The sequence below is a fragment of the Rhea pennata genome, chromosome 4 (genome assembly GCF_028389875.1).
Source record: "Rhea pennata isolate bPtePen1 chromosome 4, bPtePen1.pri, whole genome shotgun sequence".
Taxonomy (NCBI): Eukaryota; Metazoa; Chordata; class Aves; order Rheiformes; family Rheidae; genus Rhea; species Rhea pennata.
Window position 1 is genome coordinate 12891632 of NC_084666.1, and position 26371 is coordinate 12918002.

General features: G+C 37.0%; 1 protein-coding gene across 3 annotated transcripts in view; it reads right to left on the bottom strand.

The window, feature by feature from the left end:
* Positions 1-1038: 1038 nt before the first annotated feature.
* Positions 1039-26371, bottom strand: part of TBC1D14 (TBC1 domain family member 14) — a 66211-nt gene continuing 40878 nt past the window's right edge. For 2 of the 3 annotated variants that reach the window (XM_062575303.1, XM_062575305.1), the window contains 9 exons: positions 24620-24737; positions 22938-23044; positions 21931-22011; positions 20885-20979; positions 19945-20016; positions 18446-18574; positions 15354-15463; positions 7125-7383; positions 1039-4346 (listed from right to left, as the gene is read on the bottom strand). In XM_062575303.1, the coding sequence (XP_062431287.1) occupies positions 4281-4346; positions 7125-7383; positions 15354-15463; positions 18446-18574; positions 19945-20016; positions 20885-20979; positions 21931-22011; positions 22938-23044; positions 24620-24737 (1037 nt within the window). In that variant the 3' untranslated portion in view covers positions 1039-4280. Of the gene's footprint in view, positions 4347-7124; positions 7384-15353; positions 15464-17507; positions 17563-18445; positions 18575-19944; positions 20017-20884; positions 20980-21930; positions 22012-22937; positions 23045-24619; positions 24738-26371 lie in introns of those variants that run through there. The other variant, XM_062575304.1, reaches the window with a different exon arrangement.

Sequence of the window (26371 nt, forward strand, 5' to 3'; positions counted from 1 at the left end):
GAAGCGAGCTGCTGAGACAACCTGTTGTTATTCTGGCCCTCAAAAACTTCCCATAGATGGAAGGATCACAGATTTCTCCATTTTCTACCTATAAATATAGGAAGACATTTCATCAGGAAGTAAGGATAAATGTCCTTCTATTTACCAACCTCATCCACTAGCACTGCAGGAAAATACCTCACTTGTCTTCAAGCAGACTGGAATTAGTACAGAGACAATAGATACAGAAAAGTAAACCTAGTTTTAGACAATTTATGCAACTTCTGTAATATATGCAATATAAATATCAATGAAGTTGGTATAGCCTTATATAAAGCAATTCTGATTTTATGTTCTAACCAAGCAAATCAAACAGACACTTCAGTACAAGGAAGTGAGATAGTGTTTACTGCAGGAACTAGAACAGTATCAGACATGCCTTCGACTGCTTTCCCCACGCAGTTCTGTTAAAAGCTGGGGACAAGGAGACAGCAGCAGTGTATCTAGTTTCCATTTCTATTTTATATTTTAACCCCTCTTCAGTTAATTAAAAGGCAGGAAGCTTATCCATTTAATCTCTGGAGTTGTACACCTACATAACAATTAATATTGCCTTAGAGAGTGAGCACAACAATACCTTGTAATTATGAGACCTAGTATAAACAAAGATTTCTTCCTGGAAACAAAAGGTATTCTGCTATTCAAAAGTTATGAGCGTGTCACAACTACTCAATACACAGTAGTGTGTATTATTATTATATTTGAATTATTTTTTCATAATCTTATCACTAAGATTCAAACCTAGTCCAGAGAAAGGCACATGAAATGGATTAGACCATGGGCTCAATAATGGGCAAATTTTCTAAGTATCACCTTTATACATGATAAAATGTGTTTTACTGGGAAGTGTCACCAAAAGAAAATCCTCTCATTTACAACGTATCAATGCCTTGAAAGCCCAGGACTTTGGGCAGACAAAAATTAAGAAGCCTGTGAATAGACACACTGATTTACTTAAAGTTTTAATTTTTGAATTACACTGATAACAGACAATTAAGATAACTTTACATGACTTTATTTAATAAACCCATATATTTACAGTTGAAAAAAGTTCCAGTTTGATACACATATCTAAACAAAACAAATCAATAACTACATAAAAACAATTTAAACATGATGTACAGGGGATGTACAACAGTTCTCTACACGTCATTCTAGTTTTTAAAACATTCAAAAATAAGCTGTTATAAAGTACCTTTTAAAATGAAATTCTTTACGAAATGACATTTTAATGATTGATTACTGACTGAAGTTGCAGAACAGCTTTATTATAAAGTGCAAGTTGCACAGAATTCCAAACCTGGTTGAAGTTTTCTGGTTTCTCTGATCTGCTGCATGTGCAGTAATAGTTGCAGATTTCTGATGTATTGCAGCATTTTTATTTTTCTTTAAATCCATAATAAAAATTTGCTTGATGGAGACACTTGCTAAATGAGGGAAAATCTCATGCATCATGTTACAGATACTCTCAAGCACCTGAACAATAAAATTGTCAAAATCTTTTATGCAATCCCTGAATTTGTCACAGAAACTTTTAATAGCTAATTAATAGATTTGGTACGCTGTGAGAAACTTAAAAAGCTTAGTGGCAAGTAATTCTATGCCATTACTACGCATCTCTGTTCTTATCAAAATTCCAGCTTATCTTCAAATCAAGTTACTGAAGTCGAAACAATTGCACCTTTAGGCAGGTGAATTTGTTTTCAAACAAAATGCATTTGAAAAAAAAATGTGCAAAGCTCCTTATTGCATTGCTTTTCTTCATTAAAGAACATACCTTATATACACAAAGAAATCATTTAGAAAATATATACATCTTCTAGGAACAGAAAGATCAAATCACGGAACAAAAATAATCAAATTTGCAAGTAACAACAGTGCACAAGTGCTGCAGCAGGCCTTTTTCCACAATTAAGCCCATTTTCAGTGTTACATTCAGCATTTTGTTGAGTAGAGAAAAAGGAGAACTGGCTGGAGACAGCTGCAAAAATACATAGTGGCTAAAGAATGCATTTTAGCAAGACAAGTGAGCCACACTTGTTGGAGACTTGGTTTAAAAGGAAACACACATCTAGCTGCAATGAAGACTTAAATTACAAAGCCAGTTTCAGTACCACCTAACAAATGTACACTGAGGAAAAAGCTGTCTCTATGCTTAACAAACCATTTAAAAGTATAGTGCAAATGTTTCAGATGTTAGGCCTCTCACACCCTTCACAAAAAGGCATGTTTGCTGTAGTAATAGAAAATGTAGTATTAAAAATAAACTAAAAAAACAAAACATCTACTGACCTTCCAGCTTTCTATTGAACTTCAAAGCATGTAGCATACAAGTACTAGTCACTGAAGAACGAGAGCTATGCAAATTCTAGAATTAAGATGTATTCACAGCAACATTTTGAAGTCTCTTTTCAGTAAGTGAGGCCTAAAAAAAGTCTTCTGGAGAAATTAAGATAGCTAACACAAAAAAACCCATTACACTCAGTACACAAAGTAGACATGAAAAGAGGCCAATGAGGTAACAGACTTGCAAGCTGCATTTGCATTACAGATCTTTCAAAGTGATTAGGTATCCTCCAACACTTGAAGGATTTTTTGCATTTCAGTCTTTTTGATATTACAGTCCAAGTATCATTTGCAGATATTATGTTCTTGTACTAAACGACAGTATTTTGCATATGTCCCACAGTTTTTATATTTTTTTTTGTTTTGTATTTGGAGTTGAGCAATTTGCAACTATTATTCCCATTTTAAGTTATTCAATTTTTGTACATTTACATTTCAGACAATACTAAAAACAGCACAAAACAGACTGAAGGGCAATGGGAAATCTAAGATTGTAGAGCAAGAAGATTTAGTAATTCCTGTTTACAGCTAAATACACATATTGCTTCAGTTAGTTTCCCTTTTCAGTGACAGTCATTATTTATAAAATAGATTTTACGCTATACATTATGTGATAAACATTCTTGTAAATCACAGGCACTCATGATTTACACTCAGACATTCAGCTGAATGCAGAGAGAATTTAAGCTGTGTAACAAATATGCAACTGCAGTTTGCCGTCTCTGTAACATGCTCACACATATTATCAGTTGGGTAAAACAATCCTAAAAAGGAACTAGGAAATGACAGCTTTTACTTATCCTGCTAGAATTTGTCTGGCACATTCCTTGATAAACTTCTCTCACTTGTCACCGCAGAGTTCAGCTCCACATACCCACTTCTACCGTGGCAACAGCAGCAAAGCTGGTCATGCAAGTTCTCCCACATACCAGCCTCCTCAGTTTTGCCAGACCACAGCTGGGTTAAAAGCTACTATAAAAGTTGTGTTCAATCGTTTTCAGATGTTTGTTCAGCCCACAAAAAAATTTATTAGCGTAATTGAGAGATGGCATATAAGTAGCTGGTAGGCCAAGGCACCCTGAAACGGCACTGCCCCAGAAGAGAGATAGATGGAAGTATACGTTTAGTAGTATATGACCTATTTTTACATAGAGGAAAGCAAGAGTATAACTGGGAAATAGTGGCAGCTTAATACTAGAAACCCTCCTGGCATGTTTGAATCTAATTGGATTAATAGAACATTTTTCATATGCATCCAGATTGAAAACACAGATGCAGCTTGGAGAAAAAAAAAAAAAAGCTTTGAAATGCTAGTGTGATTTCTCTTCCAAGCTTATTTTCTATTTTTTGTTTTGTTAAAGAATGGAATGTAGTACTGTGTGCATTTGTTTTCTTTGGTAAATGGGACCTACAGCCTATAAGAAACAAAGCACACAAGAAGCTTTTCTAAATAAATGGTCCTTAACATCATTTAACTATAAACTCCAGCACCAGTTATTTAAAATCCAGATCCAGCTACTGCTATGTGTATGGGAAGCATATGCTGCCTAAAAATTAAACTGGGAAACAGCTTTCAAAGCAATCAACATTGCTGAATGCCCAGTATTTTAAAATACGATAGAAAACTAAAAAAAAAAAAAATATTGTTTTGTTTCACTGTACTCATCAGAAGTACAGAACAGGATGCTGTCCACTGCAAATGCTCATTCTACTAGAAGTTTAAGGCTAAGCCTAGGTTTCCTTTTTCCTCCCTCTCTCCCTTTTAAGGCTAACCTACTGCTAAACAAAACTCTGAAATAACACTTTGATTTGCAGGCTCATGTATGTCAAATTATACTCAATACTTTTCCCATTTCAGATCTTTTTCCAGTGATTCACTTGATGCAACCATAGCTTTAACGTTTGAGCGAAGGACTTCCTTTTTCCATTTCCCGGTTATCTTTCTGCAGAGCAGCCAATACCTATACGTTTCAGGCAGTGAGAGAGAGAAAAAAAAAGATTTAAAAAGTGACTCAACAAATCACTGTTTGAAGAATGTATTTAATTGCCTATAAACAATACCATTTTAACTATTAAAAATAAATAAATTTAGAAAGTCGCCTTAATTTCCTACCCGGAAGTCTATCACTATTAAAAGAAGCTGCCTGAAGAGAAGTTTGATAATTATCAGGGTAAACAAACTGTCCAAACACAGAGCAACCGAGCAGCCTAAACAGTATAACACTATCCAAGAGTTCAGGACAGAATTACCGTAGCACTGATTGGTGCTTGTCCGGATCACATCATTTTGTTTCAGATCTCTTTATGTAAGCTTTACGTAATCAAAAAGATTCGTTTACATTCAGATTTGAAATCTGTGTTCCCTATTATCAGATGCATAACTTCGTTTCCTTAGCCCTCATGACCTATTAGAGAGCACGTTGACACTCAGTTTCTTATGTTAAGTGGAACGCGTTCCCGGCTATCTGGTTACTCTTCCACTGAAAAGGTACAGCAGCATCACCAAGAATCAGCCTGGAATTGAATGTATTTACAGACATTTCATCTCAGAGAACTGCAGTTACAGGTAAGCAACCTTCTTTCCTTTCTCTGATCAACAGTCTAGTTTACATTTACATTATGGGCAACTTCAAACTTCTGCACCATCAGAATGAACAGGAGGTGGGCCTAAATCATCCATAGAGCAATCACGCAGCTACTGCCTATCCTACTGCAAAAACACCCACAGCTGCTGCAACAAGAGTTCAATGAAGGTATGAACAGAGCTGCAGCCGCTGGCCATTCAATTTCTAGAATTCAAGAGATTTTTCACCCTGACACTCTTCAAAAAGGCTCAGAGTAAATCAATGGCTACTCAATCAAACGAGTTCATGAACATTTTAAGTGCTGTAGTGACAATGTTCTTGAATGGAAAAAAAAGCATTTTCAAGAGCTTTCGAATGTCATCGAAATACCCATCTAGGAAAGCATAAGATATAGACCTTAAGCAAGCTAAGAGAAAGCTCACATTCCTCAGTTATCTGTAAAACTTATTGGAGCTAAGATTTGAAGCATACAGATCATAGAAATGCTAAGCCAAGAGCGTTATCTGTTTTACCATCTGTATTTCTCAATGAATGTGAAGAGGAAGCAGTGGATATGACAACAGCCATTCACATCTCAACCTAAGATTGTGTTGGTACAAGACCATGGAGTTCTTTGTTGATAACTTCAGCAGAAGACCAGAGCCTGCAGACTTCCTGTTGATCACTGAAGCCCTTGCTACTAGAAGCACTGTGGCCATAATTTACCAGGACTCCTCTCAGTCTTCCCTATCAAATTATCAGAGTGAACAAGGGAAAATGCAGTGAGAAGGAAAGTATACATCAGCCTGTCTGAAGAGGGAATCAGGATTTTGGGAACTGTATTTCAATTCATAAGCAGTCCAAACCATTTTAAATAAGGTCCTGCATATATTATCTCTAGACAGCATCATCCCAAAATATGGCTGCTTGTTTATGGGGTACAGTCACTGCAACTGAACAAGATGATGCCAGAGATGGGAACACAAAGCCCACTCTTCTATACTCAAGAAGCATTTTATTTCTCTGGGAACTAGTGCCTCTGGGCAGTCAGTCCACCTCAGAGTTTACCTTAAAAGCAGTACACCCATCATGCTTGACCTTGATTTTGGTAACACAAAGAGGTATTTCCCTAAGGAGAACAGGCAGATACTACAACACAACATCTGAATTCTAGAGCAACAGTCAGTGTCAGAACTACTTACATGGCTAGGAAGCACACCAACTGCAGCTATGCTTCTCGTATGTGTGGGTGCCTTCTGCCACAGGCCCCAGCACTGCCAGATACTACTTCCCCCACCCTACTGCTATGAGTCCACCTGAGCAATCATGTCGCACACTGCCTAAAGCCTGTCCATCCTGGAAGACAAAGTTCAGACTCCTCATTCAAAGTTCATCCTGGTGAACTTTGAAGACTGAAAAGAACGAGGCCAATACTATCAGCATCTTAGAAAAGAAAAATTCTCATACGCTCTTTGTCTTCTCGTTGTTTCTAAGCTGGTTCAGTAGCGGTGTCTCAGCAACTGAGAAATACTAGTGCATACAGCTGGCAAGTAAATCCTTAGCCCTTAACTAGTTCTGGCTTGGAAAAAAAAACAGCAGGTTGAAGGGTAAGAAAAGGCTTTCCTGATGGGAACTCCTTCAATAATGCAACTACGATGACAAAAGACAGTTGGTGCAGAAATCGGCAAGGTTTGTGAGATCTCAGGCAGTACTAACCCTACAGCAAGCTGCTTCAGCTCGAGATCTCTTTGCACCACAGTTCAGCAGCATTTTTTCTTTAGTTACGCAAACTATGTCCCCAAGAATATTAAGATAATGACTTTGTATCTGGTGATCTGCCTTGACAAATTGTCACCGTTTCTGCTTTTAAATATCAAGTTTTACCGCTACCAGCATTCTTTGTAATTAATAAATTAAAAAACTGTATGATACTTCATCAGCTCATTCCAACATTTCCATTTAGAATAGTGGCTGAGCTCTCCCTTTCCAGAGAGAAAAACTCAGGCAATCCTCTTGAATGTGTACTAAAAGCACGGAGCAAGCTACACAGTCCTACCCAACAGCAAAATCAAACTCTAGCTTTGCTAAAATATTCTTCCAGGTGTTGCTAAACTCCATTTTCTTGAGTATACTACAACAATCACTTTGTCAAATATTTGCCCACACCCTTTTTACCTGAGCCCATTTTTTGTTTCTACTTTGCATCTGAATGGCAGCAATAGATGTGAAGAATTCTTCTGAAGGCAAATCTTCTGGTAGCTTTGTTAGAAACTGGGCTATATGAATGAAGTCCATTTTGGTCAAAATATCTTCAAAAAGTTTTAATATTCCCAAAGCTGTACGGAATAAGAACTCTTCTCCATCACGGCAAAACACATCCCAGACACGACATGCCAAGTCTAGTGGCAAAGATTTGCTGTACAATGTGAATATCCTGAAAAACAGTAAAAACTTCAGAGTTATTGCATAAGTAAATTTGTTTAATAACCACAATACTTTAGAAGTTAAAGATACAACATTCCCACAGCTACAACGTATAGAGAAACATTTTCTGGCCCTATGAAAACCTGCAAATAATTCTTGCTCCAGCAGAGGTCAGCAAAACCTCTATCATAAATAAAATTTTCTCACATCTTTAACACGTAAATGTGTTTTAAAGTACGCTGAACGTAACAGTTGTTCTCTTGTGTTTAAGATTTTTCTTCCCTTGCCGTCTCTTCCCCCTGAAGAATTCCTGATTTAGGAAACTGGGCTTAACACAAAAAAATTACAATGAAACATCAGAATATTTTTGTATATGCACATACATATTCCCCACTCCATATTCTACACCTGTATTTTCACACCAAGTTCTATTAACCAAAGGTCTTATGCAGTATCTGCTGTTTACTATATAAGATTATTTGAATGATGTGTCATCATGCATCAGGCTTTTTGGTAAATCAACATACCTTAAAATATGAGAAAAATATTATCCTCATTTTACAAGTCACAATGTGAGATTAAACTATTTGCACAAAATCAGATGACAAAAAAATCACAGGTTTAGGAACTTCTGTTATTTTACTTTTTTAATATTTACACTTTCAGCTTTTTTGTATAGTCACATTCCATACAAAAATGCTTTGCTATAGAACACTAACACAGCAGAATTAAGACTTGTTGACTACATACACGCACACAGGAAGCAATAACAGGTTTTCTATTTCAACAGAACAATGTAATAGGAAGCAATTCAACCAAGTCCTTTCCTAGTCACCAGGTAACAGGGTGTTTTACTCATGAGACTAATCCTGGTTGAAGACGAGTAACATTTTTTAAAAAAAAAAAAATCTGCTTTTATTTACAAAAACTTTTTTGAGGGGATGATTCAGACCTAACCTGAATAACCCATGTGTATTAAACCTGCAACTATACAGAAAATAAACTGTCAGAAGAAACATTGACATTATTTATTAGAGTTCTATTCTCCTTTGTAGGAAAAGATTTATTCATATCAAAAGCCCTGTCACTTCAATTGATCTTTTTATAATTTCCAAGGAAGTGCAATTTATTAGAGTTCTACTCTACTCTTCTTTGTAGGAAGAGATTTATTCACATCAAAAACCCTGTCACTTTAAATTGATCTTTTTATAATTTCCAAGGAAGTGTAATTTGCAAGGAATTTGCAAGGCAATTAATTTCCATTAATACTAGTGTGGAATTAAATGCATCAAGCCCTAGGAATGGAGACTGTGTCCCCCAGAATAAGGAATGAAACAGTAAGAATCATTGGTGGTAAGAAGAGATGCAGCACATGCTCCTTTAAAGTATTTTCTGCTGAAAGATATTTTTATTACACATCTGAGCTACTATACAGAACCCCAGCTGACGACTATTACAAGTAATAAAAACAGCTGCACTCCTAGCACACTACTTGCACATAGTCTGCTTTAACTTTCCTGCAGGAGTGAGCTGCAATTCTCTTGCAGCTCATTAAGAGTCCCAGGTACGGACAAAAGTTAACTAGTACAGAGATGTCCAGTACTGAAGTAGCATAAATGCAGGTTACTGGCTGACATCTGTTCAGATAAGGAAACAAGTATCAGATGCTCCTGCTCTTCCCCGGCCTGCTTACGAGGAAAGCACGCTTTGAGCTAGAGGCATGAAGTCCTGGCTGGTTCAGCACTAATAGGAAAAGTGTATGACCAGAATCTTACAAAGACAGCACTCCTACCATGATAATCACCTGCACTCTGGCAGCTTTTTGAGGTTTGTTTGTTTATTTTTAAATCAAAGCATCTTCATAAGACATCATTAGCAGCAGAGCTGAAAACAGTTACGCCAGATTGTGGACCAGCAGCTCATACACACCAACTCTGATGCAGATCTGATCTCAAATATTCTTGCACTACACATTCTTTTGCCATGTCTTCAACAGCACAGAAATATTTCTACAGCTGAGTTCAGTTGTGTGAGCTGCTGAACTAGTTCAGCTTAGGATCTTATTTCCCAGATCGCCTCTCCTTCATCCTGGTACTAGTTCTCACTTATATTTTGTATCAATTACATCTGCTTTGGGAAAAAGATTGCATCTTTAAGTGTTCGTGCATTACTTTAGTGTATAGTGACATCTCTTTTCTCATTAGCAACTTTAGTGGTACTGGAATGAGCATTTTGGTAACCGTTTTCTTTTCATAGTTTTAGCCAACTCACTACAACTGGTGGAGGGGAAAGAAAAACTTAATTATGTACTATACAGTACTGACTGCAACAGAGCAACTTTTTAATCATTCAGTAAAACTCTGACTGCATTCTAAAAATCTACTAATAACAAATGTTGTACTTTCTTTTAATCAAAAACTTTCATCAAATCGTAAGTACCCAACAAGCCCTGTTCTCAGTATAGTACTACTATATAATAACACAGTGTTTCAATTGATTCCATCATAACTACGGGAGTAATTATTCATCAGCACAGTGTAAATTGGGCTGAAGACCCTAATTTTGTCAAGAAAGTGCAGTATCAACTCTGATTTACAAAAAGGAGAATGTCACCAAAATCCTGGATAGATTTACAGTCTATGTTTCTACTTAATTTTTCCTTTGAGAGGGAGACATGCATTTAAACTATCATTTTAAGTGTCAGTGGGGGAAGGGAAGGGGTCTAAGGGGGGTATAGTATTACTACAACGTCATGGACTAAGTTTTTCTTACTGTAACACATAGCAAGATTATAAACACTTCCAAAGAGGCGCCCACTACAAACATCCACATAAACAAAGTGGCTTGGAGTTTTATCGTAACAAGCACGTTGTGTCAACAGAAAGTCCGTGTTTACAGAGCATAATCGCAGTCAATGCAATATTAAAGAACCACTGATAAACCAATCAGCACAAACAAAGCCTTTGGCTATCATTACTGCCAAAACCATTTTTGAGTAGGGAGATAAAGAGATTTGTATAGCAGCAGCAGGCCACGTGTCCTTCCCAAATCCAACCAAAAGAGCTTGTGATAAATCAGCTGACAGAGCCAAGTTTGCTTCTTCACAGGATTCTACTTGAGATGGCCAAGAACAGGCTATTCAGACACAGTATTTCCCCTCTGTTCTTTGTGAACCTGACTGCACATTGCTTTTTACAGCCCTCTCCTGTTTGATTCACTTTATACTCCCCCAAGAAGTAAAAACCTGTCTGACCTTTGAATTTTTACTATGAGGTTTAACACTCAGAATTCTGGCTTGAAGCAAACACACGCTTTACAAAAAGAGATGCCTTATTCCTGGCAGGTATCCACTGAAAATCATTACACTGTACCTTTTAATTAAATTCTTAAATCCTTTAAGTCTTCCTATCACAGAACAAAGTAATGGAAACTGGCTGACAGGAGAGTTCCTAAAACCTCTACCAAACATAGAGAGTGCAAGCAGTGTTGCACCATTTGCATATCTGGATCCCTCTATACGCCCGGCCTTCCTTTTTCCTGGAACATATCTCTTCAGCAAATGAATTCAGCACAACAATTTTATCACTATTCCCTGTGGCACTGAAGTTGCACAGAGCAGCACAGAGGAGAAACTAGTTAATTCAACTGTAATTGCAGCAGGAGCAGGAAGGTTTCCCAGCAACTGGTCTGTGCAACACTGGCTACTGGAACCCTTCCAGAGCTGGCACCAACTGAGATTTACTGCATACATGCTTGCACAGTAACCATGCCAGCCACCAGAATAGCAGCAGGCGTCCCCCCTTTGGAGCTCAGAACAAATAAGCATTTTTTTAAAAAAAGTGATGTTAGAGCAAGGCTGCTTCACAGAGATTTTTATCTACAAGCAAAAAAAGGCTTGTCTACTCAGAATTCACTGGGTGCAAAGTTGTACATGCAATACTGCGCAGTCTTCTTCACTAACTTTAAAAAATAAGGAAATCTCATTTGCATCTTTCCAGAATGGCTGTTTTTCATGGAGTGATACTTTTACTACAGTAAACTCAGTCTCAAACTTAAATGGCTGCCACTCATGAACCACAGGCTACCTCAAACAAAATTTTCAGAACTGCTTTGCCTTAACAGTTAGTCATTTCTAAGAACACAGATCCACCTGACTTTTTCTTTGCATCTTTTCTACATTGTTTTTTCTCCAGTTTCCTACTAATTGTAACGTAGGAGAGCAGGCATATAAACTTCAATTCTTTTTCAGGTACTCGTGGCCACAAGAAAGCCATTCTAAATTTGTCTTCTATGGGATTAAAGAATTTGAAAGGAAAAAGTATCTATATCTAGATATTGAACCTAAATATCATGCAGCTAAATACCAACCCCACCAGCTAGCAAAATTAAAGACAGAATGGGACAAGCTGTCTAGCACAGACAAGCATAAAAAAGTTTAATATTGCTCTAATAAGCAGTATAAAAAGTCCTTAATAATAAGGACTGGATAGGAGCTGGAGACCTACCTCAGCTAGTCTACATTTCTGAGCAAAATCATCTTAGTGTTGTGATACTATGGGGGTAGGAGGGAAAACAGGCAGTAGTCCCTGGGACTAAAATACACTCTTCTAATGCAAGTAGTTAGCAAGAAATGCTGAGGGTTGCTGGTCCATTGATTCAAAAAGCTTGAAAATCACCATCCACAATCACTTCTGACAGAAGTTTTTCAAGTATTCTTAACACCACCCGAAGAAGCAACAAAAGAGAAGGAGGTCCATTGTGTCCCACAACTCAGACTTTAGCATTTCAGTTCTTTGCTCCTAAATAAGTCTATTTTTTCTTCTAGCTACAAATGTGGTCAGAAAGAACAACTGATCAAATAAAATTTCATTCAAGTAACAAAGACTAGTCTATCAAAGCAAAAATCCTGAGGAAATGCAAGTCTTCATTATTTCCGCAAGACTTTGTTTTTCCAAACCCCCAATTTCTGCTGTTCTCTTCACGATCTCGTTTCAAATGCAAAGCTCAAACTTAGAGTGATATCAACTCCTCCTCCACCATGAAGTCGCACGTTTTCAGTCTAACCTATGTTAAAAATCACTTTATTTGCAATAGCTAGTAATCCATTAAGGCAGAAAACGACCTAGTGATTTTAATGTTGTCTCATCGGTTATTCTCCTGCACGTTTACAGTCTTCTTATTCCGATATCCCTTTAATTCAAGTGTTTGCTTCATACAGAGGCTATTAGCAACACTGAGGCTTAATACAACTTCAACATCTTTCCTCTTATCACTAGATACACCAGCCTCTCACCCTCTTCCTTCGCTCCTATCCCATTCCAGTATTTTTCCAGTATATTCCTGGTCTGTGCATTATAGAGATCTAGTTTATCTTAATTTTCTCAGCATTCAGTCTTTTTTTAAAAAAAAAAAAAATGAATGTTGGGAGTAATGAGTCTATCCATCACACTTCCCCTCATATCTCTACTCATATCACATTAAAATTTAATCCAGAGTGTAAAAGCAAAGTCAAACAAAATCTGTGTTACATTTTCACGGGTGTCTTGAACAGAAGACAATCAAAGTCATTAAGCAAAGCCTGCAAGAGGCCTGCATGAATAAACAAGCAGCTTCTGACAGAACTCAAATACAGAAAAGCAGCACACAAGAGGTAAAAGTAGGACCAGATGACTAGAAGGAATATAGAAATACTGTTTAGCATGAAGGGCCAGGTTTAGGAAAGATCTGGCGAACTACAGACTCACTCTCTTCCCTAGGAAGTCGATGGAGCAAATCCTCCTGGAAACTATTTTCAGACAAATGAAGGACAATGTGATTGGGAGTAGTTATGGATTTATGAAGGGGACATCTTTCCTGACCAACCTGACAGCCTTCTACAATGAGAAGGCTGGTTTGGTGAATGAACAGAGAGCAGTAGATACTGTTTACCTCAGTTTTAATGAGGCTTTTAACACCACCTCCCATAACATTCTCACAAACTGATGAAGTAAGGATTAGATAAATGAGATGAATTGAAAACTGGCTGAACTGGTGAGCTCAAAGGCACACCTTGTCATCAGTGGCACAGAGTTGTGCTGGAGGCCAGGCACTAGTGGAGTCCCTACTAGGACCAGTGCTGCGTTAACATCCTCCTTAAAGGTCTGGATGATGGGATAGAATGCAGCCTCAGCAAGGCTGCAGATGATACAAAACCAGGAGGAGTGGCTGATGCACCAAACAGCTAGGTGATTCAAAGGGACCTTGACAGGCTGGAGAAATGAGCCAAAGGAATCTCATGAAGCTTAATAAAGGGGAAGTGGAAAGTCCTGCATCTGAGTAGTAATAATTCCATGCACTGGTACAGGTTGGAGGCCAACCAGCTGGAAAGCAGCTCTGGAGAAAAGGATGTGGGGGTCCTAACGGACAAGTTAAACATGAGTCAGCACTATGTCCTTGTGGCAGAGAAGGCCAACAGCATCCTGGCCTGCATTAGGAAGCATGTATCTAGTGACAGGACAAGATCAATGGGTATAAGCTTAAACACAGAAAATTCCATTTCTTAAGCGTAAGAAATGACTATTTTTTACTCTGAGGGTGATCGAATACTGGAAGAGGTTGCCCAGAAACATTGTGGACACTCCACCCTTGGAGATGTTAAAAACCAAACTGAACATGGTCTAGAGCAACCTACTCTAGTTGACTCTGATTTGAACAGGGGAGTTAGACTAGACAATCTCCAGAGGTCCCTTACAACTTCAGCCATTCTATGATGTTATGCAAACTCATGCATTCAGATTTCTAGATGCTGGATCAGACTGAATGACTATTAAACAGAATTCCATGTAGCAGATCAGCACACCCTCAGTGCTAACAACTAAAAATACTCTTCTTAAAAGTCACCAGGTATTGAGAGGTTGGTTCAGATAGGACTGCATGAACAGTGTGTTTTCAAAAATAGTAGCTTATGAATTTCAGAAAAAAATGCTGTCACTATTGAAAATTCTAGTTTTTACTGGAGGCAGTCAGATACGTAAAACTAAACATTTTTTCCAGTTTAAAGGTAAATCAGTTTTTACAAAAAAAGACACTGTATGATCCCCTAAAAACTGATAGACATGAACTGTTGAAGTCTTGCTTGCTGAGGATAGACATTTTAGCTGCCATCAAATCAAGACCTGATAGGCATAAACGCAGTTATTTGATTTGGAGTGCTTTATATCTTACTGAAATTTGACAAAGCTGCAAATGAGATCCTTAGCTATTTTCTCCTCTCTAACGAAAGAGGTTCCACTGTCATTAGAATTTGAAAAAGAAGGAAGCTTTGTAAGTTAAAAAAATAAAATTAACCTGCCCTCTACATGGAGCAGCCACAGTTATTCAAAACCACTTAACACCCTTTTGCTGCTGCAATGAATTGTGTCAAGATAGTTTCTCAAAAGCCTGTGCTGAGATCTTCTAAATAGGAACTGAGACCTTATCAAATATGAGTAAGACACTAGCCAAGAATTTTAATTCATCCTGCCAAAAGCCTAGATGTTTGCCCTTCTGCAAGTATGAGGCTTTCTTTTTTTGTGTGTGGACAGAAACACTATGTTTTAACTACTCCTTCTGCAGAAGGATATACGATATGTATTTAATGCAAGTCTAGCATTATTGTTTGAATACATGTCCTGGTACACACCTGCACTAGAAGGTAACAGTAGATAAGCTAACAGATTCTCAGATCAATTTAAATACATAGTAAATATGGAATGAACTGATATACAGCTATGTTTCAAAAGCAGCTTCAAATGCAAGGTTAGGTAAATGTTAAACAGATCACAAAAGTACTGCTGTAGGGATTATTTGGATTGACATAAAAACCACAATTACTGAGCAGAAGACAAACACTTTCTTAGAATAATACTAAAACAGCTAATAGCACTCTAACTTATGTTATGAATATGAACACGGGGCTATAAGCCAGTACATGCCTTGGTAATTACACTCTGAAAGTCTTACCAATCAATAAGGTAGATGTCTGGAGTTAGGTTATTTTTTTTGAAGTGAGCAAATAACTTTGGCAGATTTTCTTCAAAGAATACCTCAAATGCGGCAAAGTAAGTCAACATCTGTGAAAATACAATAGGAAAAAGCAGTCAGCTCTATTAATAGGCTTAAAATATTATTTGTTGTTGGATTAATGTTCTTCAAAAATAGGAACATATGAATTATATGATACAATACAGAACTAAATGTTTATATAAAGGACAGCATCTGCATGCACACAAGTGTTTAAGATTCACTTTATTATATCCTTCTCATATTAAACAATAGAATAATTGTTTTGGGTCTTGGGCAGCTTCCTCTGGAAAGAAAAAAATATCAGTAGGAGAGAAGGTCTTTGCTGATTACTCAAGATAATTATAATAACAAAATGGTGCTTTATGTTTGCGGCAGTAACCTAATACTATGCTGAATAAAATCCAAGACTCAAAGGATTATAAAATGAAATTTGAAGTGAAAATAATTTTACAGTCCACAGCAAGAGAAGTGCTGAGTTGTTACTTAGTTACTGATCATAAATCATATTCAAATGATGAAGCTTCTATTACACAAAAAGTCTGACAAAGAGGTAACAGTCTTTTCTATTGCAAAGAGAGACAAAGTGCACGCAGAAAAGCCAAAGATTGGGACAAATCAACTATGCGAGACAAATAGATGCTGACTCCAATCTGATACCTTAACCCCTGAAGCAGACTGTTTTTAGCATGAAGACCTTCAAGTTATTTTAAAATCAGAGTGTTTAGGTCAAATTCCGGAATAGAAGGTAGACAGGAAAAGAAATCATCCTATCCAACTAAGAGCAGAATTTTTTTGAGAGTTAAGAACAAAAGGCTTTTTGGCTTTTTCCTCCCAGTCCTCCCTAAAGGGAGGAAAGTTCAGCAAAATCCTTGAATGACTCAGTATTTTTAATTACAATACCCTGATTAAGGCAATAAAGAATGGTAGTGATTTTCTCCAAGTAGGAGTTTTATCAGTATGCTTCTCCCCAAAACTCCAGGAGAACAAAGGGAGAAGAGCAGGCTGGAAGGAAAATCAGTTTTGCTTGAAGTCTTTCTAATAGACGACATTTGTCTCCTTTGCTTTTTCCTATGTCCTTAAAGGGCTTTTCCCTATTTCGTCCAAATGAAGTGACAGGTGGTAGACTATCTTCATAAACAACAGCAAATAAATAAAAATAATAATAAAATAGTAGTCTGTATGAGTAGAAGACTTAGAAGCCAACCAGATGGGTCTATGCTATAGAAATAATCAAAGTTATATAAAATTTCTGAACTGTCAGTTACTGAGAAACAGCTTCATAACAAACAAATCCAGAAACCTAGAAACTCGCTTTAGAGAACTGTACAACTGAAAACTTCTTAGTACATATTTTTAAATACATGAAATCCAGCACCATATGAGATCTGTAAGGATAAAGGAAGCAGGTAATGCAAAAGATAGTCCTATTTTCTACATAAACTCAATGTTTGGATGCTAATACCACAGTAAGAAATTTCTACTAAAGCTTTTCAAAGCTACTTTAGAGAAGGAATTTTACATATCACTCTGCTCCAGTCACATCTGTTAAAAGTGATGCAGGCAGCTCTATTAAAAACGCAAGAGCGCTTCAGATATTTATTTTGATCAACATTCAAAAAGGCATTTATTTAGTAGTAATTACAATTTTTTCTAGCCTAATAATGTGACCAACAAAAGAAATCAAGAGAAATCAGTATATATTACTATCATTTCAGCAACTCTTCTATTGCTTTTACCTTTTGGATTATCTACTTTGCCTTACAGCAAATCAGTATCTGATTATAAGCTGTAAAACTGACACAAAAAAAGAACAGCGTACACAGTAGATCAGTTTTATAAATCATGAAAACTTAAGAGTGGTGAGACAAAGTGAGAAAATTCTATCTGAAATACTAGGCACAAAGTTTTCCTTGTGATGAGAATCACAACTCTGTAATGTTCATACTCCTTCATATATCACTTCTATTCTTTGTAAGTATTCATTAATTCCGAAACCATCCTCGCAGGAACAGTATTTACACTCTGAATGCATGAGCAGTGCTCTTTTTCCAAGCTCAATAGCAGAGATGACTGATTCTGCTTCTAGCAATGCTGCCAGAGCTGTGGTACTCCCCCTCAGCTTTCACCACTGATGAGTTTTCAAGGACTGCAATGAGGAATTACATACTGGTTTTCCATCAGGAATACTGATAGGATCCCTAATACCCTACTGTTTAAGCAACACAAGTAATCATTGCTGATATTATCTATTCCTCTGCTTTATTTCTCCCATTTGAACTCTTGAAAAAACAGTTATTTTCCTAGTGCTATAAGGTAAGTATAAGAAAAATAAATAGAGAATGCTAGGCATTTTAATTTTAAAAATATTTTCTTAATTATAAATTAAATTATAATATGTATATTATATAATAATTACATACATATATGTATTTATATAAATGTGTAAGTAAAAATAAAACTAAGTTGTAACAATTAAAAATAAATTAAAACATATTTCAGGAGATGACTTATTTTGCAATGACAAACAAGTAGTTCACTGACCGTGCCAACAAGGCATTTCAGAGAATCCAGAGAGAATCAGGTACCCAGCTCCCACTGGTCTGCTCATCTCATCCCCCCACCCCCTTAATTCCCACCCTCCTTTAAAACACAGATGCTACAGTAAGAGATGGAAAACTTGGTTCTTCCTGCAACAGTCTATTTTTAGCAACTAAACAGTTTGGGACAAAAAGTGCCTTCAAATCACTTTTTAAGTGACTATTAAGCTGTTTAAACCTTTGAACTACACAATAAATATTCTTGTAACTTCTCTGAGCATCATAAAACACTCAGCAGCTGAACAATTTTGTTCATCTGCGTGTTCAAAAAGACTTGTGAGTTTGGTGTTGGGAGCTTTTAAAAAAAAAAAAAAAAGTGATGCTTTAAAATAAATTCTGACTTATTTTCCAGGCTACTGAGCCCATGAAATTTTTTAAACTTTAAGTACACCAATCTACAATATATAAATTATAGTTTTCTTGCATACTTACAAGGCCATGGTCCACACGGAAAAATGCCAGCTGGCAGGGTTTATTTAAAAGGTTAGAAAAAGCGATGAAGGCATCTGCAGTATCCAAGTTCAAGATCAATACTGCTGCTATGAATGACATGCCTTGCACCTGAAGAAAGAAGTGGTGTTACCTTTCAGCAAGAACTGTACTCCAAGAGCACCACTTCATTTTGTCTCTGTAATAACTAGTGTTTAAACTACTCACTGGTGCTGCCAAATTTTGTGAATCTTTCAGAAAGGTGTGATTTTTTTAAACCACATGACCTTTCGACACTGAATATTCAGAACATGGAGGCTAACAATCCGCATGTTAACTCCTTTCAAAGGCTTACATTAGAACTCCTAGGAAAGGCCAGGATGACAGCACTTTCCAATATTCAGAATAGAGCTTTCCTTTTTTTTCTTTTAAAAACAAACTATATAAATAAGTAGTTATTTGCAAACAAGTAATCTCCCTCTTCCTAAATATGGCTCATGCACCCTTGTTTGTGGAAAGCTGAACCAGGACACTAGAGACAAGGCCTGTTCCCTCCTCTTCCAATCACTTACCTGGCAGTTATAAACAACTGCAATGACTCATACGACAAGCCGTAACTGTTTAAGATAATGAAGCTCATGCTTCATTTACCATAAGCCCAATGTATTGATACATCTTTTTCCACACAGCAGGCCATGGATTTGACACTGAATCTTGGCAAGACCAAGCATGTTCAAAGCATGTAGGGCTGCCATCCCCTAGTCATGCAGACTAAGCTGTGACAGTTCTTCCCATGGCCTGAAGAACACACACTGCCATAACACAAGGGTCTCCATGCCACAGTCGAGCACACCATCTGATCTGCCATTTCCCTGCTTTCTTGGCAGTCACATTCAGAAGTTTTTGCCAAGCATCAAACATCACTTCAGAATAGTGAGCAGTATTTTTAGTATTAAATAGTATTTTTCTAGTAACTGCTCCAAAACAAAAAACAAGGTCCTCTATACATGCCTGCAACAGTAGAAAGACTAAAAGCATCCAGAACCCACTCAGTCCTTTCACATTACTACTTTGAGGGACCTTGCATAGCCTTAATGGACATTATTTTACAGTTCCAAAGTTCAGACTGCTAAGGCACAGACATGCTTATCAAGAGGAAGAAGATACTCAATTTAATAGTACAGTTTCAGTAAGACTACCATCAAGAACAGTGCATGCTTCACCAATTTAATAACATTTTCTCTTCAATTCCAATTTTCAGGCAGAACAAATGTATGCTTTAGAGTTGTCCAAAATCTTAACCTGTTAAAAAGCTTAAATCTAGCAATAGAATACATAATTGGATACACCTCTGAAGCATGTACTGGGATAGAAGAAACCCACCTAAAAACCCGCAAGTATTCACTAAATCATTTTATACTGGTCTACAAAGGACAGATTAACATAATCTTCCACCCTCCTCTTTCTCCCCTCCCACTCTCAGAAAAAAACTCTTGACTTACATAGCCTACATCAGGTCTGTAACAAGTATAGGCTCCTAAAATACTGTGCAGCATGTCATGATAAGGACCACCCTACAATTGAACAAAAAACAAGACAATGTATTTGAGCATAACACACAAAACCCCCTTCAGAAGTAACAGATATGGTCTGCAGCGTTAACAAAACATGTTATTTCCCTGCACAGCTTTGAACACCTCCAATTCTTAAAAATAGCTTAAAAAGCATGAAAAAAAACAAATTCAGTCATGAAGAAAATATGAAATTATAAGAAAATGTCAACACATACATACACACACATCAAATGTATCTACACAGCTAAAAAGAATTCACACTGTTGACTGTTAAAAGATGTCTTATCTTACAGCGAGTACTACAACTGGTTGAGAACTTCCAAAGGGAAAAGGTTTTCACCTAGAAACGCTGATTCATCACAATCTAAACTTTTTACAGGCATGCCAAACTCTATGTATAGGAGGACAAAATGTTGGATTAAAACAAGTAAAATGAGAATGTTATTAAAGCATAACAAAGATATACAAGTTAAGTTGGTCTTGCACGGAACCAAAAAGAGGTCAGCAGTGCTTACTTGGGCCGCATTCTCTTTCACTTACAGCGTACTTGCTGCTCACCAACACTGATTCATTGACTTCGAAACACTGCCCTGTATCGCTTCCTCAGACAAAAACCAGCAAGAACTAAGCTAGATGGATCAGCTCGTGCTGATCTGCCAAAAGACTGTCTTCTGCCTCTACCACATGTCTAGTACCTTGGGGTCTCTATTTTCTAGCTGATTTACAATTTTCCAGAAATTTTAGGAACTTTCGGAAGACATCTACTTCCTTCAGATTTGAACTTAACAGGCTGTTTCAACCAAGAGACAGACGAGATAAAGTAAACCTAATTTCGCTAAGAATTTAAGACAAAGTTAACATTGCTTACCTGCTGGAAAATACAGAGATTAGGGAACGTTCTTGAGATATCCAGTTTTATCAACTCTAAACTTGCTTCTCTGTCAGCTGCAGAAAACCCAGCATCTACAAAAGTCAAAGTTACTACATTTACTAAAAGGATCAAACACGAATTAAAAAGGGGGAGGGGGAGGGACAGAAAATGAAATGAGTGTTAGCTTTTGCACAGTTCACTTATTTCCAAGCAAATGCTAGGGAGTGCAACAATTCCCTGAATTCAGCACACAGGGTAAGAAGCAACTGTGTTCTCGCCCACAGCAGTCCTGCAGTGCACACTGCCCCTCCACAGATTATGCAGTGAGAGGGAAAGAGCGACAAGAGTTGTCATTAGCAGATGCTTATACCAATCACATAAGGATACACACTCTAGAAAAGAAAGTAAAAGGGGAATGTAAAAACATATCAGAAGTTGCATCTCATTTAAGATGCAGAGAATCTTAAGAGAACAAAGTACTGGTTTTCCAATCAAAATCATTTTTCTTTGTTGATAAATGCCAGTATATATGTTCCCCCTTTTCTGCAAAGCATAATTACTTACCAAAGGCAAATGCAAGCATCTATATGTAGTGTTATATCTGAGACAACTCTTCCAATCAAATAAAAAATAATGAACTGCTTTGTCTGCAACAATAAACTGCTGCTGAGACACACTACAGAGATAGATTCAAAGCAGCACTGAAGCACAATTAACTGCTAAGATTTGAGAGTTTTAATTCCAGAACTACAGATAGAGCAAAATATCTTAGTGTTACAACTCAAACTATAATCCCCCAAACTATACTAATTTTCCTATAAATTAGCATCAAATTTATAGACTATCTGTGTACAGTTCTTAAGAAAAATTAAGAAGTGTGGTGTACAATAGATTGTAGTTTCATCACAAAATAAGAGGACAATTATTTCCTGCTTCCCAGGATTTTTTTTTTTTTTAACTGAACTGATCTTTACATTTTGAGGGACAACTTTCCAAATTCTCTAATTTTGTAACACAGCATAATTCATTCATTAGAAGCATACCTTCACACTCTATTTCAGTCCCTCCCGTGCTAAGTGATCGCCATTTCTCTTTGGCACGAGCCAGGCAAATATCATAGAGTTCTGGAAAAAGAAAAGAAAAACAGAGAAAGTCCATAATTTGCATATGCACAAGCCCATTGTCAGTTACTATCTACGTACCACACCAGCAATGCTGCTCCAATCATTACAAACAACTGGATCTTAGAGATACCAGTTGAACTTTAAGTAGGTTATGGTTCTGAAAAACCTGCTGCACTGAACTCTAACTTAAGATGGGATGAAAAGGAACGGCAATCTAGGCACAAGTTAACACAGCACAATCAAGTATTTATTTTTCTTACATAACACTTGCATTCAAAAATATTTTCTGAATGGAGAACTGGGTAAGTCTATCAAACTGCATGGAAGCACTACACCTAAAGTAACTAAAATAAGCACACAAAAGCAGCACAATACAGCAGGAGTACAGGCAATCTATTCAATTTCCACTTTGAAATTAGTTACACATCACAGTACTCTTTCAGAGTTGTATTTTTCTGCAGTCTGAAGTAGTACACTATTTCTATTTTCACTAGCATACATACAAGCAAAAGGACAAGTTTTCCCAGGAGTCTTTTAGTCTCTCACAAAACAAACACCTCACTTAAAATAAAGGAAAATAACATGTACATACCCATAAGCATTAAAAAATTAACAGTAATTCTAAGCAAAAAAAAAAACTTATATCGTCTTATTTAAATTATTAATTCTGACAATCTCCATTTAACATCAAAAGCAAGACACAAAGATACAGAATCATTAACAATATAAAGCACCAGTCCTAGAACATCTACAAGATTAAAAGATATTAAATATTTTTGAACACAAAAACACTACAAAGAAAACGTAACCAGATACCATCTCTTCCCACTCACATCCCAGGTTCTGAGATCCCATAACAAATACAAGACTCTCCCCTTATTACTACTTTTTGTAACATGCTATAACCAAAATGAAAGTCCTCTCACCATGGGTGATGTTTAACTCATTGCCAATCGCCAAGCTCCAGACTTTGCCTCTCACACTTGGGGGAATGCCTTGCCACCATAACTCTCGAACTTTCCGGGAACACCACCTGTTTAAATAAGAGACGCTCTTCTAAGAAATATTTTATTGCCAACTGAATTGCCAACCTTCCTTCCTACAGAGCTGAAGGGATTCAGACCCAAATGCAGTCAAGAGGTCACAGAAGGCTTGCACATATCCATTCTTTAGTACTATTTTGCTTTTAACTGTAGAGCAAAGTTGCCTTCTTTCCACAGTTAATGACTTGAACGGGAGCACTGCAGTCACAGCAACCATAAGCTGCCACCACACACCATCAGAAGGAATCGTGGGGGACAGAAATAAACGAGTGAAAGAGATCCATGTCTACACCACTGCATAAGCTAACAGCTGGACAGACTCAATACTCCAAATAAAATACTGGAACAGGTTAGAAAAGTCTATTCTCTCCTCTCACTCAACACCCTTCTGTGCAAATGAGACATGCAGTTTCCTGCTCAGCTTTGCAGTTCTATCTCTCAAGCAAAATGCATGAAGCTGCAAGATTAGTACAATTTTCAGTGGGAGTATGAAAGTTACTAACACAATACAGATCCTGAAATAGCTTAGGTTGATGTTTATCAATCTGAGAGCTCCAAAGGAAGGAGTAAGATAGCACCTGACCACCAATGAAAGCTTGTGGCAGTGACAAAAAAAGGCAGTAATCTGTGTATCTAAAAGCAGATTCTGAACCAAAAATGTAATATTGAATATAGTGGAGAATTTCTGAATTTATAGACTTACAAAGGAAAAAACACGCTTATTTTTATAACAGATGTAACAGATGCATCTTCAAATACTAAAACCAGACATGTAGAACTACAAATTACTTTTTATAAAAAAAAAAACTTTCAATTTTCCAGATATGCATTTTCCAACAAATTCTGTCCACATTTTTAACATATATCCTCAGGAAAACTGAATTTCATCATTAAGAAAAATGCAGTTTCGAGTGCTGACAAGCTTTTTAGTGGTGGTATTATTTGCTTTGGATTTAGGGGGCCTTTTTGTTTTCTTTAAGATGACTAGCAATGTCCATGAAAAACTGGACAGTGAAGGTATCTTACTAATCACCTGTGCTATATCTTCACAGGAAGTCTTTTAGAATTCAAGATTTTCTTTTTAAGAAAAACCTCTCCTTCTCTACTTTTATTTTCCATCATTTGATTATCCCAGCAGGTAACATACCACTCTATAATTAGAGAGGCTTAAAAATAGCAGGCATGTACCTCAATCTACATCTGATATTATATTATCAACAGCTCAAATAGTCAAAAAAGTTGATTTTGGATAAACATATGGTATTTGAGCACTACACTTTCTGTTTTTAAGTTTTCTACCACAGACCACTTTTTGATGTTTAATAGTGTCCAAGTATCCTGAACTCCCATTAAAGACAAACAAAAAAAAAAAAAAATAAAACTGCATCACTTTGAGCAGTATAAGCTTCCTTCTTTCTGCAAGGAGGCTATTTCCTTTATCGCGTCTAAAGTTGATTTTCAACTGCAAGTTTCTCCTTAAAATAACACTTCATAACTTTGTAACTTTTCTGTAGGTTATAGACTCTGCATTTTCAATTAAAACACAGTATAACATACTGTCTTACATAGTTTCCCAGTTGGGCAAGATTTCATTGTTCCAAGTTAAAACAGCATTGCCAATATTGTCTTCCACTTTACAGCGTTCTTCCAGTTGTTTCTTTCTCTTCTGGGCTTCTTTAAGCTCTGCAGAAAAATAATTTCCTTTAAGTTGATAAAGCCAGAAATCAAGTGCTTCAGAGCAAGCTATTTATGACTACATAGCCATATAACCACAGGAAGTTCCGCCTGACCGTGAGGGGGAATTTCTTCCCTGTGAGAGTGACGGAGCACTGGAACAGGTTGCCCAGAGAGGTGGTGGAGTCTCCTTCTCTGGAGATCTTCAAGGCCCACCTGGATGCAACCCTGTCTACCATGCTGTAGGTGACCCTGCTGAGCACAGGGGTTGGACTAGATGATCTCCAGAGGTCCCTTCCAGCCTTACTGATTCTATGATTCTATGATTCTATGATAAAAATCACATTATACACACCTACATTTACAGTGGCCTGTCCAAATGCTAAAACTTCTCCAGACGTTTAAATAATATACAACAAGCTCAGCACTGATGCCAAATGCGAACAAAAAACAAAGTGGAACTATGCATTATGCTCATTTTGGATGGGACAGGACAAAAGAGGAGTTAATAATATGTGGCTCCTTTTACCCTTTGAATCTAACCATAGTAGTAACTTTCAATTATTGTCTATCTGAAAGCCAATACAGAACAAATCAGTGACCTAGTAGAGCAGGTGACAGTACTCCCCAGTAATTCCCCAGGCCTTTTTCAAGAGGATCTCAAAAATACAGACTAAAACAACACAAATTTTGCTTCCCGTTTTTACATATGTCTTTGTAAATTATCATTTATGCATATTGTCAAGAAAATCACAAGAATCATGGTTTTGATGCTAAACTTAGCATATTGTTAATATAAACATGCCAAACATCAAGAAAACATATACTGGAAACTTTCATTTCACTAAAAGAGTTATATACCTTTTCATAATATATTTAGTTTAAATATGATTTAAGTTTTTACATTACGTTTCTGTATGTCCTCTCACATCCTCAACTACTATTTTTTCCACAGGTAAATTTGTTAAACATGTTACTACGCAATTTAACAAACATAGGCAGACACTCCTTACAGCAGCACAGAGAAAGTGAAGGACAATCACACACTCTACGACGCAGAAAGACAACAACGTGGCAGAGAAAATGGCTGGAAAGACAGCAGAACCATGAACGAGGTCTTCGGAACAAACACGTACAACCTGATGGTTCCACTTTAAAGCCCTACAGAAGCTATGCCTGAGCAGAATCATACCAGCTGCCTCCTAGCATTTGTCAGCTTTGACACCAGCTCTTTGTGAGCCTGCCTAAACATATGCTTTGCATTTTTCTCTAAACAAAAGAAATGTTTACACTCCCTGCTTTCCTGCCCTCTGCACAATACATCACTCTGCAAAATAGTTCATCTGGAGTGGCTTTAGGGGAAATGGATTTGTCAGAGTATTTATCTGGAGAGAATGACATATTCCAATACAGTGGAGTCAGAACAAAATCTTGGCCCACTGCCTAAACCTGAGCATCATTCCATTTCTCTCAAACTATCTATCCTACAGGCAAGGGGAGAACAGAGAATCTCCTTTGAACTACTGCCTGTTACATGGGTGTACTGAGAGGGGAATCACATGAAGCGGGACAATAAACTTTACCAGTAGGCATATCATGTTCAAAACCACAATATGATACTTTTATTAAAACATTAGCTACAG